The sequence below is a fragment of the Condylostylus longicornis genome, unplaced genomic scaffold, assembly GCF_029603195.1.
Source record: "Condylostylus longicornis isolate FDR11 unplaced genomic scaffold, ASM2960319v2 ptg000004l, whole genome shotgun sequence".
NCBI lineage: Eukaryota > Metazoa > Arthropoda > Insecta > Diptera > Dolichopodidae > Condylostylus > Condylostylus longicornis.
The window spans coordinates 11,328,656-11,349,828 of NW_026577973.1; the positions used below are offsets into that span (position 1 = coordinate 11,328,656).

General features: G+C 22.6%; 1 protein-coding gene across 1 annotated transcript in view; it reads right to left on the reverse strand.

Annotated features, from left to right (window-relative positions):
• LOC129611062 (inositol polyphosphate-5-phosphatase A) overlaps positions 1-21,173 on the reverse strand; it is a 127,453-nt gene that overhangs the window by 37,553 nt on the left and 68,727 nt on the right. Inside the window, exons 2-3 of the mRNA XM_055523989.1 lie at positions 7,928-8,158; positions 5,173-5,340 (exon numbers count right to left, since the gene is read on the reverse strand). Of these exons, the coding sequence (XP_055379964.1) occupies positions 5,173-5,340; positions 7,928-8,158 (399 nt within the window). The remainder of the gene's footprint in view (positions 1-5,172; positions 5,341-7,927; positions 8,159-21,173) is intronic.

Below are 21,173 nucleotides of genomic sequence, written 5' to 3' on the forward strand. Positions count from 1 at the left end.
TTGAAATTTTATCTCTGAAAAAATGGGAATCCTATACACAAATCTCGCTTTATTTTGTCAAAATATTTTAAAATACGCATACAAATGAGCATAATTTTATAAGTAAATTTTTAGATATAATAAGGTCAAGGTTAATACTAAGCAAGCATAAAGAATAACAAACTTTTTGTTTTTTATACACTTACATATTTTATCATTATTAAATTTATCCATAAACTTTATTATCATAAGTGTATGATGCTTTTTGTTTTATATAGAATAATAAATATGATTCAGTTGAATGGTGTGACATGAATAAATAATAATTTTTTATTCATAATTTTTCATGCACGATTTGTTGTTTCCAGATCGAGAGAATTTCACTAAAATTTTTTTTCTTATTATTTGAAATTTTCTAATATTTTACGTTCTATTCATCTTATTACATAATATTAATGTACATTGTACATACATACATAAAAATTTTGATACATTAATACAAAAATGTATATTAAAATATAAAATGAACGTACCAGGCACTCAAATTTTTCAGTTGATTATATTAACACCTTTTTTTTGTCGTAATTTTCTGATTGTGATTAAAGTTGTTTTTTCTTTTTGAAATTCTAAAAATCTTTTAGTTGAAAATCAAATTTAATAACACTTTCAACATTTTATCAACTTAATTTTTTCTTCTTTTTTCATTTTAATTACGATTTGAATTTCTTAATTCATTCAAATATTCGAAAAATGTGAAAATTTAATTATTCATTTCAAAAAATTAACGAAAAAGTTTAAGATTTTAGACATTTTGTTACATGGGAAGTAAATAAAACTTTTACAGTAATTTCAATTTTTCTGGGTTGTAGTATCTCAAAAATTGCATATATAGAATTGGAAATTTATTTTATATAAACAATTCTAACAATTTTATATAATAAAAGAGAGCATTGACGCAATTAACGAAAAACCAATTAAATTGCAAAACGATAGCAAGATATCATGAAAATATTTTAAAAGTTTTTTGTATTTATAAAATTAAAGAAATATTTTTTTAAAATTAAGATATCTTAGAGTTACAAATACGATTTTTGTATAAAATTTAATTAGGTGCACATAGAATGTAACCATATTATGAAAAAAAACTTATAATAGGCAGTATTCTGTATTGTAAAAAAATCGCAAACTCTGATGACCGAATTGTATAAAATGAGTAAAGCAAGTCGTATATTTAAAATTTTTTGAAAATTTTATGATAAAGCATTTTGGGGTGTTTCTATAAAATTTAGAAAATAAGTATTACCAGCATGCGTTGGTTAATATTTAATTTTGTGTAAAGCTAATTTTTGCGTTGACTCTGGTGTAGAAAATGGGTACTAGGCTGGAAATTTTAAGTAGGATGGTATGAATACTTTTAATATTAGTTATACTGTCAATTGAAAAACAAATTTCAATGCCAAGTTTGCAAAAAGCAAAGTTTGTTTTTATTTGACAATGCTAGGGGTGATTGTATTTAGCTTTGGATTGAATTACTATTTAAAGACGGTTTCTAAGGTTTGTTTAGGATAATATGAAATTAATAAATTAAAATTACTTAATTTGTGGTCAAATAATGCTCTAAACTAAATCAAAGAGATTAAAAAAAATGTTGCTATTAGATCAGAAAACATTCATAGAAATTATTTATGCAGTGTTTCTAAAATTAGACTATGTTTTTCGATATACATATTTAAAATTCACAGCTACTTTAAGAATCGAAATATTTACAAAAACTATTTTCCATAAATTTTTTAAATTTATTAAATTTTCAACTATGTATCTTACTTTTCATAAATATTTAATTTTATAAAAATGATTTAAATTAAAATATTTTAAAAAATAATTTCACATAAAATGACCTTTAATATAATTTAATAATTGTTTTCATTTACCAAAACTGTTAAATATTTATAAAGGTTTAGATTAAAAAGGCGAAAAATTTTATTAAAAAAGTAATATGGTAATTTAAAAATAATCAAGCAAATCCTTTCATTTATACCAACAATAAAAATGAATAAAACATTTTTTATATCCTGCATGGTCACACGTATATGAATGTATATATGTACATATATATATATTATGAATTTTATTCCCATAAAATATACCAATTTCTGTTAAAAAATTTACATTCATTTTTAATACAAAACTAAAAAAAACATAAAATTATACAATTTATTACTAAAAGATTCAACTACTTATTTATCATAATGACGTCATAGTTTCGCCCAGTTTATGTTTATGAATTATATAAATATATAAATGTACATAACATACAAAATTAGAATTTATTTAAGATTTAAACAAAACTTGTAACACATTTAGTGAAAAATTATTTTAATTAGTTGACCCTTAATTAATTCCACACAAAAATGATAACTAATAAATTCGGATCAAAGCAATGGTTGGTAAAATAGCATTTTTCCTTTGAAGAAGTAAACGTTTTTTAAAAAAAGAAATCGCTTTTTTTAATTACATAATGTACTTTCATTAATATAAATTTAAAAATTGCATACTTTTAGGATGATGAGAAAAAAATTTAAGAAGCGTTAAAAAAATTATTTAATTTGACGTTTAAGTTAGTGAATTAAGAGTAACAAACCTTTACCTTTTTGCTTCGAAAAACGATAACTCGCAAGGGGAGCAAAGGGAAAAAAATATTTCTAATGAAATAAATTATTTTATTATCATTTAGAAAGAACTGAAATGTCAGACTCGTACAACTTAGTGTCTAAAAGATAAACGATAATAAAACGGTAATTTTTTTAATGCAGCGATTGACTACACTGCGCCTCGGTACACAGTCACTATTTTTCAGCTTTTGCAGAATTTCAAAAATTATTGTGTTGATCATTTAGGATTTTAAGGGGCTATACTTTTAGAGGAAGGGATTTTCTACTAGAGAAATAAGTTTCTATTAAAAAGATTTATTTGTATATAAAATTTTAAGCTTCCTATCTTAAAAGACGTACAAATTTTGTAAACAGACACACAGACAGGCAAACGATTGGATAGAGTGAAACTAATAGGGACCTTTTTCAAATTTCTTTATGTTTCTTGCGCTTTTTTAGAAGAGAAAAACATTATGTTAGAAAAAAAGTTTCAATGATTAAATCCAAAAGAGGATTATTTTTAAAAAAAAAAGATTATTTTTTTGTTTGCTACTTTTTATTTTCTTTGTTATCAACTTTGTTTCTTTTTTTCGGCTCACCTTTAATTAATTTTATTCCATAGCAATAAAAAACGGAAAAGATTAAAAACCAAACGACTTTAAGAAAATTTCATTATGCCAAACAGTAGGTTTTATGAACTTTTATCAAGCAAAAATTTTATTATTATTTTGGTTTTGTTTTTTCTTTCTGTTTTTATTCATAAAATCTCCTAAGGAAATTTTCGTATACAATAGATTTTAAGTATGCCGTATTTTAATAAAATATGCACACTTCTACAAATCTACATACATATTTATTTTAAACGAAAAGGGATTGTGGTTAGATTGTGTATATATGTATACAACAAAACCTTTTTCAGATGTTTTTACTATTTTAGAGAGTGGCTTATATACACATACATAAAAGAATGTACTTGTAAAATTTTTTTTTGCTTACCCAACATTTGATATTAATTTATTATGAAAGATATTCTAAAGAATTAAAGGCAACTAGCTATGTTAAATTTTTTTGTATATTCAATCCGATATAATACTTGTACTTGTATCATATTACATAATATATGTACGTACAAGTTTAATTATAAAGAATACTGAAGGATATACAATGAAAAAATATTTTATTACAAATTAAAATATAATCATAATTATTATTTTTTCAATAATAATAAGTGAGGCTAGGATATTATTTCAACTTAATTTTAGTTATTAAAGTTGGAAAATTTGTCTTTTAGTAAATCAACTTAATTTTCTTTGATAAGTTTTAACTTTGATTAAACAATATATTCTGATATTCCTTTGAATTAAATTCAAAGTGAAAATGTGCCATTAACATTTTAGAAAGACAAAAATTTTTAAATATTATATTGAACTTTTTGAAATTTAAATTTGGTAAACTTTATCATCTTCCTTATAATTACGGGTTGATAGGCGCACTATGCGACTGCTTTATTATTAAAATTTGATATTTATTTAAAATTTTAAAAAATTCAAACTCGATAATTTTTTTGGTTATCAAAGCAATTTTAGTTATTTAGCGAGTATTATGTTATCTATCATAAAATGTGGAAGGACAGAATTAAGATTAAAAGAAATACATTTTAAAATTGAAAAATTATTTGAAATTCTTTAGGTATATTCAATAATTTTAATACATATATATATGAGCACACGTAAGGGCTCAAAACCTCTTATGTTGTACAAAACACAAATTCCATTGTAAAATATTACATAATATTTATATACGCCGTATACGAACAAAATAATCTTATAAAAACTATTTTACTAAAATAGCAAAATATTAAAACTGTCTTCACTATCATATACACTTGATTTAAATTTAATATTCAATAATGTTAACTAATAACATTTTTTTTTAATATAAAATATCTTGAAAATGATCCTTTCATGTTATTATATTAATATTCCTTTTTCAAAATTTTTGTGGCACATGAGAATTTCATGATATTCCATACAAGAATATAAATATATTACGTGTATGTATTACATTGTACGTATGTACACATGTACACAATATGTATAATATACCATTATAATTCTAACTTACTTTGTATCAAAAAGAAATATTCTCCAAAGACAATAAGTTAATGTAATTTAAATTTATAGAAGTATAACCTGTATTTATAATACATATACAATACTACATATACAACAAAAATATATATTCATATTTTCCATTCCGTCTTGCCTTTTTTCATCCCTTTTTGTTTGCCATTTATAATATATACCTTAAATCTCAGATCAATCCTTAAAATATTCTTTTATGTATAGTATAACAATAAAATCTATACTCGTATATTATAAATTTTCATAATAAACATTTGAATACAATTGTATATACACATAGTATAATAATATTTTTAATATGTAATATTTTTTTTAGATTTTCACACATATATACATACGTTAACATACATAAATAATTTGTATTATAAAATGTAGACAAAAGAAAATTTACTACTTACCTCTGGGAAAAAATGTTGTGGAAATTTTGCCTTTTCTTTTGTTGCAATCGCTTCAATATTACCAGTATAAATATTTTTACCATCAGCACTCTCCCATTCATGTGTTAAAAAATTCCATATTTTCACAGTTTGTAAGGAATGATGAACAAAATATAAATTACCCAATGCCTATAATATTATACATATATTTTTTTTTTATTAAAAAATTTGAAAAAAAAAAAATGAAGGAAAAAGGTTATTTTCTAAAAAATTGTTTAACAACATTTTGGAAGAAAAAAAAAACCATTAATGCTTGAATAAGAAATATTTCCTAAAATTTGTTTTTTTTTTGTTCTTCTTTAGTAGCCTAAATAATTTAATGAAAAATTTTTGCAAATTTTCAAGTTTAGAATTTTACGTCAAATGGACCATTTTAATGTTCATGTGTCAATGATATCAATGAAATTACAAATTGTTCTAAATTACAAATTGTTCCAACATAAAATGTTGGACAATAGAACAAATTTTTGAATTTTCTAAAAGATTTTTGAAATAATCTACAAAGAATACCAATTTTCACAATATCTTAAGTACACTTTAGAAGATTAAAAATTAAAATGTTGAATTAAATTTTAAATATTTTTTTTTAACTAATTTGCCCAGCACATACATACATGTATGTTTTTATTAAGTTTGTAATTTTGACCATTTTACCCTTTAACTCAAATACAAAAATTTGTTATTTTCGAATTTCATGTGGAATTAATTTAAAAAAGAATTCGAAACCAAGGTTTTGTTAAATTAACTACAAGTACTTGTAGGCATATTTCGAAATTAGCAACTATAAAATTTAAATTTTTATATTTTTTATATTTATAGAAGTTTATGAGTATTTTGTAAGATTCAAATATGGCTCAATGATTGATGGACACAAAAATAACGAAATGCAACAAAATAACAATAATTCTACATTGAAAAACTTCGGACCTCAATTTTATTACAGCTGAGTTCCATTTAAATGTTCAAGCTACACATAACCGTTTGTGAAAATTTATTTAATATTTTAGTTTTCAAAAAAATTAATCGCATGATATCGAAAAAGAATTTAAATTTGAAACAAAGAAAAAATATTTGATATTTAAAATGTAAAAGTAACTGTTTTGTTTTTTATTGTTCAAATGTAAATTTAAAAAAAAAGACATTTCAAATGTAACAATTAAATGGCAAAATATAAATGCGAATACATGCGATCCAGAAAACATGGGAAAAACTTCGTAACTGTGCATCTACTAATCTACTAATTTGTTGAAGGTGGTGTAGTTGTGTTTAGTTTTGGTTACTTATGAGTAGTTTGAACATGTAAACGGAACTCAGCTGTTAAAAGTAAACAATATAAGAGTGTAAATATTAAATTCAAAAATGCATAGAACGTAAATTGGAAGCAGAGCATTTGTTCAACTAAGCGAAATTTATATCTGAGGTCCAAAATGCATATGTGTCTATTATTTTCATTTCAATTGTAAGATTTTAAACATAAAGCTATTTATAACTATAAGTAAAACAATATTTATTAACTATTAATTAAAATATTTGAAAATTAAAATTTAAGTATCGAATGTTCTTTGGTAATTTAAAGAAGATTTTATAAACGTTTCATTCACTTTACATTTGTAAGATCATATGAAAATAAAATTAAGAAATTTTAATTGAGGCTGTGATAAGTTTTACGTAAAGATTATTTTCCATTATGTGTTCATTTTTACCTCACAATAAGAGTTGAAAAACCGCAAGGGAACACGATGAAGAGAATACATTTTTTTTTAAATTTTCATTAAAATATTTTAGATATTTGCAACCGGATCAAAACATACAGAATATGTGATCATGCCTTCGCTCCTATATGCATAAGTATATTTACATTGTATGTTGTATCTACACATTATGAACAAATTCTAAATATTTCCGAATTTATTTTTTTTATCCAAAAACATTTTATATTGATTATAATACACCTATTTTATATAATTATTGATATTTAATGTTAAATACCATTTAGCTTCATGTAATTTATATGACCGTATATAAAATGTTTAAAAAAAAAAAATAACAGCAAAGTTAACCCTTATCAAGACAATTTATTATAGGGATCGAAATATAACTTAAGTGATTTTGAATTAAATATGTATAAGTGTATACAAATTTATATGAATTTCAAAATCTGTAATGTACAAGTAGTTAACTTAAGATTTAAGGATATAAATTTGCAAAAGTAATTCTATATTAAAGAGATTATTCGTATAAATTAAATATAAATTATTCCTACACATAGCACGGAAGTTGAAAAAATTTATGCTTGGTCTTAAATTTTATTTTATACTGTAAAATTGCAAATTAAATTATTTAACTGATAAAACGAATATCAATTTAATTTACCGAATAATAGAAGCAGATTATGTACCTATATAATGTATAGTACTTGGATTTCTATAATAAAATTTTATATATAATATGATTGTAGTTTACTTAAATTATAAAAGGTTCTTTTAAAACATGCAATGTAACTAAATTTCAATTGAAGTGAAACGTAGAATAAACTATTAGAACTTAATTATAATAAGGTTTTTTCAAGAAATTTATAGAAAATATTTTAGACACTCCAAATTTTTTGAAATAGTTTTTACCGAATTTAAGAAAATCACAATTCAATCGAAAAACTAAATTTAATCAGTTCAAATTTGTGCTAAAAAATTTTAAGATTTCATACAAATATACTTACAGTAAAATGTTCTGCTGAATTATAATCTTCATCTAAATATACACGTATTCTATTATAACCAGATAATTCTTCAGATTCACATAATAATCGAATAAATTCTTGAACATATTCCATAGATTTCTCATATGTTTTACCACCAACTTCTTGTAAATGTAATGCTAAAAAATGAGGCTGAACTAATGCTACTTTATTTAAAAATTCTTTTATCCATGAGTTTAATAAGCGTGATGGCTGTAAATTGTAAAAAAAAAAAGAAAAAATTAATAAAATTTTAAAAATCAATAATTTTTTTTTTTGTTTTCAAAATTTCATTTATCTTACAATTTTATATGTTCAATTCTAAATTAATGAGTTTTTTTCCCATTGATTCAATAGAAATAATTTTTTAATAAAATTTTAATGGCAAAACACAACTTCTTTTTAAAAACAAACATTTGGAAAATAAAAAAAAAAATTTACATTTTGTTCTATTTTTAAAAATATTTTTTTTTATTATTATAAGCATAACAAATCATAAAGTAAACTATTCATTTCTATTTGTTTTACGGAGCTGAATGCATAAAATTCGAATAGAATAAATAAAATTCAATTCTTTTCTTGTTTTATGCCCTATGATAAATATTTAAAGTAAATTTTGGGTACTTGTAACAGGTGGAAAATGCTGATTTGAACATATTGTATATTTTAAAATTAATAATGTCGTTAATAAAATTTTATTAATATTACGGTAATTACTGTTATTTAATTATTTAAGAAACTTAGAGCTCCATAGTAAGATATTTATATTTAAATTAAATTCAGAAATTTGTTTCTGTTATCCAATAAACCAATAGAAAAAGGCTTGTAATTCTTGCTATGTAACAATCCATGGTGTACAAAATAATTTTAGTCTAGAATTTTCGATGATAAAAAATGTGCTTGTTCTCATTTGAGATTTTTTCCCAATAAAAATGTTCAATTGTCACTCACAAATTTTCTTTCTATTTTTGGAAATATCATAGCACAAATAATTCAATTGCCACACATTAATTCTTTTCCAATTATTATTAATAAATTCCTATAAGAGAGCTCATAATAACCACGTATTCAGGTTTTATTTCAACATTATGTCTAAAGGAAACTCCAGTATGGTACATTTGAACCAAAGTAACTATTTTCGTAGAAAAAATGTCATGGTATCCATACACGTTCAGCGTTGCAGACAATGGAAAATTTTCCACAGAATCAAGTTGGAAATCCAAATGTGAATTTGGTCAATCAATCTTAATTTCTCAATTAGTAAACAGAATGTAAATTAAATTTGAAATATTTACCCATTATAAAATTTTGAATGGTTTAGAATCATCTTATTGATTGAATTGCAAAGCTATTAACCTAAATATGGAAATTATATGGAGAAATAAAAATTCAAGCATTTGAATTTAAAAAATAATTTTTTTTGTAAAAATTATAAGTAGTTGCAAATATTAAAAATTTCTTACAAAGTTCAATATCGATCAAACAATAGTATATAACAGTATATAGCACAAAATATTCATATACGAATATATAGAAAAGAATTACCATCTAACCAAAACAATGTAATAAATTAAAGTGCAGAGTTTTTTAAAATTATACAAATTTATTAAATTACAATAAAAAATGCTTCGGATGCTGCAAAAAATATTTAAAAATTCATGTCTAGTTACAGGTGCGTTACGTATATATACAATGTTAATTTATACAAACTCGTTGACATGCAGATTCCCCATAATACTATTTTACAATAACTCAATTTACCATGAAATATTCGCAAACTAAGAAGACATTACTCACATTTTGTATTTTAAATTTGCAATTTTTAATTTCAAATTCTTTAAAGAAAATAATAAAAATAATTAATTTTTATGAAGTACATACACAGAAAAATCTAATTATTAATTTAATCCGAAAAAATATAAAAGACAAAAATTGATGCACTTAAAGTAAATTTGCAATAATAAAATTTAATTAAATTGAAAATCTTAAATTAAAAATATTTTCTTATATTTTCAAATAGTTTTGATGACATGTGCCACGACGCTTTTAACATTCATTATTCCTAATATAGTTTTAGTGTATAATATAATGAACGCCGCCAACTAAAAATACTAATTTTTCATACTAATTTTTTATTGTACAACCTATTAATTGTAATTTTCAATTTCTTAAATTTACTAACAATATTTTAGTTATTTTTCAAAATAAGAAAAGAAAATTAAATAAACAAAAATGTGCACTTTTATTCTGTTTGTCTGTTATACGTTTTAACATTATATTAATTAGAATTATAGACATTTATTAGATTATTAGTCATTTACGCTACAATTCCAACAACGGGGTAGATGTTCTCACAGAACATCTTTAAAACCTATATGTACAAATCAATTTGTATCTTATAAACCTAATCAGAACGGACAGTATATAAAATTGAACACTTTGAACGGACGCCTTGAAAATCTCGAATTTGATTTTACTTTTCCCTTTTTGGATCTTTACGCTTGAAATTAAATTCAATTTGAAATGTGGTTAATTTTTGAACCAGTTCTAAGCATTCAGAACGCAATCTAATCATCATTCTCCAAAAATTTCTACATATGCATTTATGACTATTTCTACAAATAATTTTAAAAATTTGTCGTATTTTGCAAAACCATTTAATTTTCTTGTTCTAACATTTGTAGTATTTGGTAATTGTATCTAAACTCCTTAATTTGCATCTTATATGGAAATTTTAATTGATTCAAAAATCTTGTAGCATTACATTAATCATCATGTAAAATTTTTTATTTTGAAAATATTTTTGATAGAAAAATGTTTTTATTCGAAAACTATTTTCTTCATTTTAACTTAAATTTTTTGTTTTTGAATTCTTAAGCATGAAAATATTTTAAAATTTAACATTTTATTTTATTTTTTACTTGGTATTTTTTATGGAATCTTTATTGACAAATGAAGTGAATTTACCATATTGATGTTATTTAATTCCTGCTGTGCTGTAAATTGATTAAATAATAATAACAATAACATAAAAAAATTAACATTAATAATGAATGTATAAATGGCATGCCATAAAAAGAACAAAACAGCAAAAAAAGAAAATTTTCTAAACGATCTGAAAAATTTGTTCGTGTTAATAAATTGTTAACATTTTTCTTTATCAAATTTAGTGAATAAGTTTTTCATTTTAAATGTTAATGTTATATGACATTTTGAATCTAGGTAAAAATTATTACAACATTTACAAATAATATAATAAAAAATAATTTAAATTGTTTTCAGCGTATAAATGCTATAATAGTTATTAATTTTCTGTATACACATATAAAATATTTCATCTAGCCATAAAATATATATATGCATACGAGATATAAAGAAAAATTCAAAAGCAATAATAGAAAAACTGCGGTTTATTTTGATTAAATAAAACTTTAAAAAAATAAATAAAAATATATTTGTTTTCGTTTTATACATATACACCTGAATGTAAGCATGCATGTTTCTATATATGCGTATATGAATTTTTTTATGGGGTATTTTACGTTCGAAGTTGAATTTCTTTTATATTAAAATATTCTTAAATTTATTCTTAAATATTTCTAATTGAGTTCCAGACTAATTTATTTTTATGTTTAAAATTATGAAACACTATTTTAAAGATCAAAAGATACTTGTTACAGAATTACTAATACAACGTGTAATTGTTTAATTTAATAAATATTACGCCTATTACACTAATAATATTAACTTAATGGAAATTTCTTTATACAACTGCAGATGGATGACGTAATCAAAGGAACGAGTTAAAGGCAGAAAAAATTTCTCCTCGAACTGGACTCGAACCAGAAACCTACCGCTTTCTAGACGGACGCTCTACCAACTGAGCTACAGAGGTATTAAGAAATTGCCGGACGAAAGGTTCCTCACTTTGCTTTATACTGTAATCCACATGATTACGAAGTATTGTTTACAATGAAATGCTACATGCAATCCACTTGAAAATATTTAATCCAAAATAAAGTACTCACAATTTTTATATATTAAAAAACTATTTTTTTTGTTTTTAGTACATATATAATATTGAAATAAGAAAATATTATGTGGGAAAGAAATTTTCAAATAATAGAAAAATTGGAGAATATACTCATAAACTCTTCATTAAAAGAAAAAATTTCACTTCCATTATCCATAAATTTTGAACACTGAAATCGAATTAATTTTTGCTTATTAAAATGCAATTTTTTGAGATTATTGTTAGGTAAATGAAATTTTTTTTTTTGAGATTAAAAAAAAAAGTACAAAAAAAAGGTGCACAAAATCTTAAGAAGTCCAATTTTTTCCAAAAAGGTGTCAAAACGGAAACACTGACTCCAGGCGAATATATAACAAATAGTATAAACATTTCTTTTTGTTTCTGAAATCAGTTGAATTTTTTAATTCAATTAACTGATTTAGTTCAAAAATTAAAAAGTTTTGAAATTACAAATGGACTTTTCGGAACAAACCGTCCAATTTTAAATATTTTTTACTTTTAATAACGTTACACGTTACCAACTTATTAGTTTTTTATGGAAATTTTGCTAATTTGAATAAAATCATTAGTTGTTGAATTTATTTTGTAAAATTGAGACAAAAAATTAATTTGTAATTATAACATCTTTATGTAACGTTGAATATGTATGTTTGAATTTGTTGAATAGATTTAGAAGTGTTTAAAAAGTCTCCATTTAAAGAACTAATCTTAAACTTAAAAATTACTTAAATTAATTTTTATTTTTTGGATATGAGAGCTTCATTGTCATAATTTATTGTTGAATTGCATATATGCGTTCATTTGCCATTCTTAATTTCATTTGACGTGGAATTACCTGAAAACATTGACTATATTATTTTCTCATTGTATACAAACAAACTCACATATTTTTTTTTGTATTTTTTGTGTATTCATTTGGAGTAAATTTGAAAAATTTTTTGCTATATTTTAAGAATATTTGTTTTTCTTATTTTTACTCTTTTATTTTTTATTTTTAAATTAAAACAAAAAAAAAATCTTATTTTACGTTTCATATTTTTTCCGTAAATTGAAAGTTCAAATATATATATATGTATGGATGTACATTATACATATATATGTATATATATGTACGTATAAAAAGTAAATCAATTAAAACAGCATGAAGAATAATGGGCGCAAACTTATTGAGATATTTATTAGTAATAAACCAGAATGATTATTTTTAGTTTATTATTATTTAGTTAAATTCATTTATTTATGACGTTTGAATATTAAAAATGATTCATTATATTAGAGAACAAAACATTTTTTTTCAAATATTTGAAACATAAATATTAAAAATTTTAAAATTTTTGGGTACAATATAAATTTATAGGTAAGTACTCGTATATTATTTAAGTATATTTTGAGTGATCACAAAAAATATTCAAATTTATTTAATAAATAAATTATTTAATTATAAATTAAATGTTAACTTTAATTCAAGATCTTTTTCATGTTTCTAGGTTTAAAGAACATCTTATACGTCATAACATTTATAATTATATATGTATATATAAATGTGTGGCAAATAGTTATGTTGGTAAATAAACACATATTTTTTTTAATTAAAAAAAAATTTAAATTAAATTAAGAATTTTTTTTTTATTTTTGTTGTAGAAATTATACTAATATTTGTTCAGCGTATTCAGACACTATTATATTCATTGAAATAATGTGTAACCAAATAAAATTTGAATACAAACATCTGTGATGCTTATATACGTGTAAATGTGTGTATATTATATACGTTGTATACATACATAAATATTTCTATTTTCATATTAAAAATTATTTTTATTAAAAAAATGTGTTTTTCTCATAAGGAATTTATAGTTAAAAATATTTTTAAGGTAAATTTAATTAATAATAAAATATTTTATATACATAATATGTATACGCATATAACGCTGGCTAAATTTATTGAATGTACATACCAACATATATGTGCTTATTAATTGAAAATTAGTTATACATAAAATACTATGTAAATAAATATATCTACTACATAGATATATATTCTATTTAATAATTATTAAATTCATTTGAATAAATCTTAAATTAATCATATGAATCTAAAATTTTAAAATCAACGTGAAATTTTCAAAATACAATATATTCTAAGGAAAAAAGACAAAACGATCAAGCTCATAATTTATTTAGTTCGATTGAATCAAATTAAAAAATTTACACTCATCATTTTCGAAAATATTTGAAGAACTATGACAATGAAAAGAACTAGAATCGAGAATGAAATTTGTAAAATTTAGCTCAATATATTTATTCTAGATTTTAGATAGTCTGAAAAAACCATTTATTTCAAAAATCAAAAAACATTTTAATTAAATTTTTTAAGAGTGTTTTCCTCAATTTAAATTGACCACCTTTGAATTTTGCGGATTTAATCAAATTTTATTGCATTATTAACATAAATATGATTCAAATATGGTTATATTTAAATATGATTCGTTTTCGTACTAAAGCCGACATAAGTATGTTAATTTTTCTTATTATCGCAGAATTACTAGGGTGCATTTTGTTTACTTTGAAAAATTTAATAATGTACAAATGAATTATATATTATATTATTTTGCATATATTTAGGGGCATGGTACAGTTTTCTCATTAATGGCTAAAAAATATTAAAATTTTAGAAAGTTTTTCTAATTAAATAATAGCTAATTTCTTAAAATAATTATTTAACATGCATAATTCTATAATGAATACAGAATTTTTTGGTTAAAAAATTGGCAATGACTTTTAAACCTTCCACAGGGTATAACGATATGCATACGAGTATGTAACGTATATGTGAATGTTGCTAACATTTTATTATCAATAAACATAATATTTAAACACATTATACTGAACATGTTTAAATATTAAAAGCCTCATTGTTGATTTTCTCTTACTTTTTCGCATTATTAATAAATTTCAGAAAATCAGAATTTGCCTACTGTTTAATAAATTGTTACTCGTATCGAACTTCCAAACATTTTGAGTAAAGTGAATAAATAATATAAAATATATATAATTCATTTTGGTAAATTACTTTACTAAATTGTGTTATTCAGACATTGTATATGATTATATGAATATATGAATATATGACAATGAAAAATATTTGGAAATTCCTAATAATTTGAAAAAAAGATTTAGAATAGAAACAGAATAAAACTTTTTTTAGACAGGCTGAAATTACATGAAATGGATTTTTTAACATATCACTGAATTAAAGCCTAATATAGCTTCTTATCGATTCTGCTTAAGATTTTTGATATACTAATCTTAGCTCAAACGTTTGCTAAAACTCGATTTGATCAATTGCAATTTCTATCTGCCATTTTTAACTTTATGAAATTTAACAAATAAATCCGTTCCTGGGTCAGGTACACGCATGATTAAATATGAGTTGGAAACCTCAGAACAAGGGCTTTCTCATGAATATCTATCTACATTATCTATAATATTTGAATTTATATTTTTTGATATCCTGCGGCTGTATTTTCTGTTAAAGCTTTGCAAAAATTTAAGAAAAATGCAATGTAACACTGCATAAAAAATTAACGTTTCTTCAGATTTCGAAATCGCATAACTTAAAATTTAGAAAATTTAATTAAAATTAAGGTAAAATTGAAGAAAATAAAATATTAATGTTAAAAGGTGATTACAAAAAAATTGCATACAACAAGGCGAAAAATGAAAATTTGTTTTTATTAAAACTAAAGTTTTTCTTTTAAAAATAAAACTTTGTTTTTATTTTAGAATATCTATTAAGCAAATTTTAATATATTTTTCAAAAAATTAATATTGCAAACTGGTATATGCATAAAATTTCGAAAAGTTCTTCATATGAAACACTCATATCACATATGCAAATACACACGTATATTATACATTTGTGTACACATAATTATAAATACAGCTGTGCCATAGAACAATTTATTGCAATTATGAATCCTTATAGTGCAGGACTCGTGAGATATTAAAAAATAAAATGCAATCATTTAATTTTTTTTTTCCATGAATGCCGCTTATGAGGGAAAATTAAATATAATCTCAAATGGTTTACTAGACACAGAGGGTTTAATAATTAATAATTAATGTAAACTTAGATTCGCGTTCTATGTTTTTTTTTTTGGTATTGTATAAAAGTTCCTTAATTGTTTTTTAATTATAATATATGAAAAAATATTAATAATTGTATAGCATAATTATTTCTTATTGTTTTTTCAATTAAAATCATTAAATCGCATTTAAAATTTAATTAAGAAATTATTAAATATTTATTCAAAGATTTATCTATAAGAAATTAAATTTGAAAAGGATGAAAATGAAATAAAATTTATGCAAAATTATAAAATTTTTTTATATTTGCAATCCTTTTTCTCCATAACCTTATCATTTTAATAAATATACTGAAATTGGCAATATTTCAAAAACTCATTAAAAATTAAAATTCCGCTCCTTTCTCAGTGTTAAGCAATTAAAAAATAAATATTGTTTTTGCATTTCAAAAAAATATACACAGCAAGTTTTTATTAAAATTATATTTATGTTTGTTTTATTTAAAAACTTTTTTGAAATAAAATATAATATATAAAATTTTAATTTGTACATTAAGCCCTCAAATGTACATAGTTATATTTCTACTTATATCCTTCGAGTTACAAATTGAAGCCCTTCGAGTTACTTTTATAACTTTGTAAAATTTATAGGTGAATTAAATATAGGAAAATTTTTTCATGTTTTTAAACTGCAGATAGTATGAGTAATTTAACATTGTAAATATATTTTAAATATTATAATTGACTTTATAAATTGAAAACGGACAAAGGATGAAATATTTTTTATTTTGGATTTTATAAGTTTAAAGGAAATGAAAATTTAAATAAGTACTTTGGTAAATTTAATAATGAAAAATAAACATTTAAAAAATTATTTTTGAAAAGGATAATATTTTTTTGTACATTATATAACAATAATAAATATACAGGGTGATTCAGAAAGGTATACAACAACATATACCATTGGTTAGAGGGTCGAAAATGGGTAAAACATTTGTTCCGAACTGGGTGCCAAATTTCAAGGGTTTTCGAATTCCAGGGATTTTAACGAATTCAAATATTTTTGATTACATCTTCCATTCTGAAAAAGATGGGGACTTCAAACAAACAGTTTCCGAAAAGTCTAGTAGAGGGCTTAAAATAATCATGTTGCTTGATTCTGTATTCTGTGTATCTTGGGAATACAAAGTATTCAAACTTTAGGCAAAATCAAATTTTTCCCTTGTTATATTTTTTCATTTTTTTTTAACTAGTTAGTAAGAAATGTTTTAAAACATTGACAATTTTGTTAAAGAATTTTGCCCAGCCGTTTAAGCTTTGATTTGTGTCGTCAAGCATTAAAAAATTTTTTATGGTACAGAAGATATAGCACAAAAACCTCAAATATTGTGAGCCAAAAATTCAATCAAAATCAAACCAGATGTTGATAAAACTAAAATTAAATTCAAAATAATATTCCTTTATCAAAAAATTTACAAATTTCTCAAAACAAACAACAAATTCTCCTATGAAATTCACCTAATTCGGAACAAAATTTGTTTTCTTCTTTCAAATCTATTCCTATTCAATCGCATATTTCAAATTAATTGCTTTACTTGAACACCTCTTTAGTTGCATCAACCGTATACAAATTTTAGTTTTTGAAAAATTTGTTGAAAATTTATTAATTCCCTTAAATTATTTTTTAATTATTTATTAGCTTAATAATGTTAATACCATTTACCATATCATTTACATACTCCATTTTCCATTAAATTTTCCTATTAAAAAAATTTTTTTTCTATTAGAATAAATGTCAAAATTTATATGGCATGTCTTTAAAAATTCGCTCCAAATGAATAATTTTAATAACTTCAGATGCCAAATGGTGTCTAGATTTCAAAAATTATTTTTTAAAATTTTTTAATTGCACCTAATCCGAGAAAAATGCATTTAAAAAATTCAAACCATATAGGTACCATTTCTTATAAAAATTGGCAAAAATAAAAAACCTATCAATTTTCTTTACCAAGAAAAGTTTCGAAAAAAATTTTTGATTACTAGATTTTTTTTTGTTTTTCCTTATACAAAATTCTAGTTTTTCTTTTCAAAAATTTGAAATTTTTCAAAATCAACTTTTGTTTTTCAAATTAAAAGTTGTATTATTTTTAAAATTCAGATTTTTTACATATTCAGATCCAAAACAACACTCTCCTCCTCTAAAATTAACGATAATTGACAGCGCTCAAAATAAGTAAAAACCAAAAATAGTGAAATATTAAAATCTTCTTGAGGACTTAAATTAAAGTTTAAGCCGCTGGGCAAAATTCTAAGAAAAATTTCAAGGTTTCAAAAAATTTCTTACGATATAATCTAGCTAGAACACTGACAAAATCAAGGAAAAAATTTGATTTTCCCTACAGTTCGAATGCTTGGTACTCCGAAGGTACATAAAATACAGAATCAAGCAGCATGTCTATTTTAAGTTCTTTACTAGGCCTTTTACAAAATATTTTTAGAAGCTCCTATCTTTTTCAGAATGGAAGTTATAACCAAAAAAACTTGGATAAAATTCGTTAAAATCTTTTGTGAGAATTCGTTAAAATCCCTAGAACTCGAAAACCCTTGAGATTTTGCACCGAGTCCGGAATAAAAGTTTTACCCATTTTCGATTATCTAACCAATGGTACATGTTATTGTATACTTTTCAGAATCACCCTGTATTTCATATATTTATATTGTTATATATGATTTATTAATGAAAAATTGCTTTAAATTTCACACGTGCATATATATATAATTATAGCATATTTTTATAATTATTGCCCGCAAGCAGCCAAAATGACTACTTTGTGGAAGAATAACCAGTGCATAAATAAATGTATTTAAAATTAATATCAATGTTATTTAAAATTATTTATAACAAATGAATCACAAACTATGTATGTATTCAAAATTATTTTCATAAATTAAGGATTCGATTAATATAAAATTGATAATTGAATCTTAAAGGTCAACAACAAGTACCACTCAATTAAGAAAAGAACAACAATTGAACTTAACAAATTAATTATCACAACGTGAAATATGATATTCCAATATAATAGGGCTGTGGAATGTATATATAGTTTTTCTTGACATTTTTAGCATAACATTTTTCACCTTACAATGAATATTTTTCAATTTAATACCAAATTTTATGAATTTAAATAAATGTTTTGAATAAATTATTTAAAGAGCTGAATAAATTAATTTGAAAGACGGAAATTTTGTTAAAATAATGAAAAATGGTTAATTTTGCCTCTTTTTTCAATAAATTACTTTAGTTTTAACATTCAAATTAAATATTTTGAAAAATTCCCGGCACATTAAATCCCCTATGATTTGAATTTTAGTGAAAAATTGTTGTATCCTTTTGTTACTTTTTACACCGACAAGTCTAATTTTGCAAGAAAATGTGATAGAAACTCTTTATAATTTGAAAGTTTTTAATGAATAACAAGATTTTTGAATTACAAGTTAAAAGTGATGTATGATTTCGCATTAAGACTTAAAGCGAAATACGCTTAAAGTAAAAATCCCCCTGAATAACACTCTTTTGAATAAATATTATACGACGTTTTCTACAATATAGTTTTTTTCTAAGGTTTCCCCGACGCCTTTAGGTTTTTAAGAGCTTATTTTTCAAAGAAGTCAGGTAACAAAACTTTTAGTGATTTCGAAAACCTAATTTGTAATATGCCATTTTTTATATGTATGTATTTGATTACTTTTGGATATTTTTCAGGACTTAAGAATTCGTACGACCATTTTTTTAAAAACTTGTAGAACAAAATCTGTAGAACGTAAGTTCTAGAGTTCTCCGACACTTTTTCAACAGCACCCCAAACGATCACATTTATCAGAAAATCATTTATTTAGGACTGTTAGTTCCCATTAAGTTAAACATTTGAAGTAAGTTAAGTTTTGAATTTGAATTCAGTTGAGACATGAAAAGCTTAAACGAAGCTTATAAAATAAATTTCTGAATTAGATTTTACCTATGTTCTGCGTTCCCGATTTTAAACAAAAAATAATAAAAACTTCATTTAGATTAGAAAAAAAATTTGTAATTAAAAAATGTTAAAAGGTGGCAAATTTTTAAAAGCATTTCGTCATTATATCGTCAAAAAATATTTCGTCCTGTTAAAAAAAAAAAAAAATTAATTTAAATATTTTAGAATAAATTTTCAACCTTCAATTTTTTATATGAAAAGTTTTTCAATATAGCAATTTGTATTTTTTTAAACAACGAACATACTTTCTAAATTATTTATTCATACCATATGGTAAATATATGTTGCATATATGTATATATAATACAATAAAACAAAAACAAAAAAAGGTGAAAAAAAAATAAAAGGATAAGTAAACCATACCTTAAATTTTAATTTTCTGTATTACATACAAGCAAACATAAACTATATAATATGTGTGTATGTGTATGTTTAATACGGCACATGTAAGTATATATATATGTGACCCACAAATGCATATACAGACAAATATATAACATATATTTAAGTGAGCTAATTTTGACAAAAGAAGTTTTCCCTGCGGCATAAATTTGAATTTGAAATGTTCCTTTAGGTTTAATATTCTTGGAATTCTTAAACGTAATTGTTGATCATGTATATGTATACACATATATGTAGCATATACATATTACTAGTTCCTTAATATACAATAAAGGTAGTCAATGTAGAATTGAAATTTAATTTTTTCATTTTTTGGCATATTTCCGTAAAATTTTATAAAAAAAATGTGTGCCAATTAGTTGTAAATTGTCTGTCCCTTTTCAAAGATTGCAATTAGTTTTAGCTTTTCAAAATCGCGAAATGAGGGCTTGTAACAAACTATAGTCAGCAGATTAAGAGCATTTATTTAACTATATATAAAAAGAAACTATAGACAAGGGTCAAGTTATTGAAATGGTTGATTAAATTCACAGTTACCTTATATCGATTTTCACTAATTTTCGGAGTAATTTTTCTCCCACCTGAATCAGTACTACTTAAAGTTAATATAAGGAGATTTTTCTGTATATCATATTCAAATTTCTACTTAACTAAAAGTATAACTTTTATCC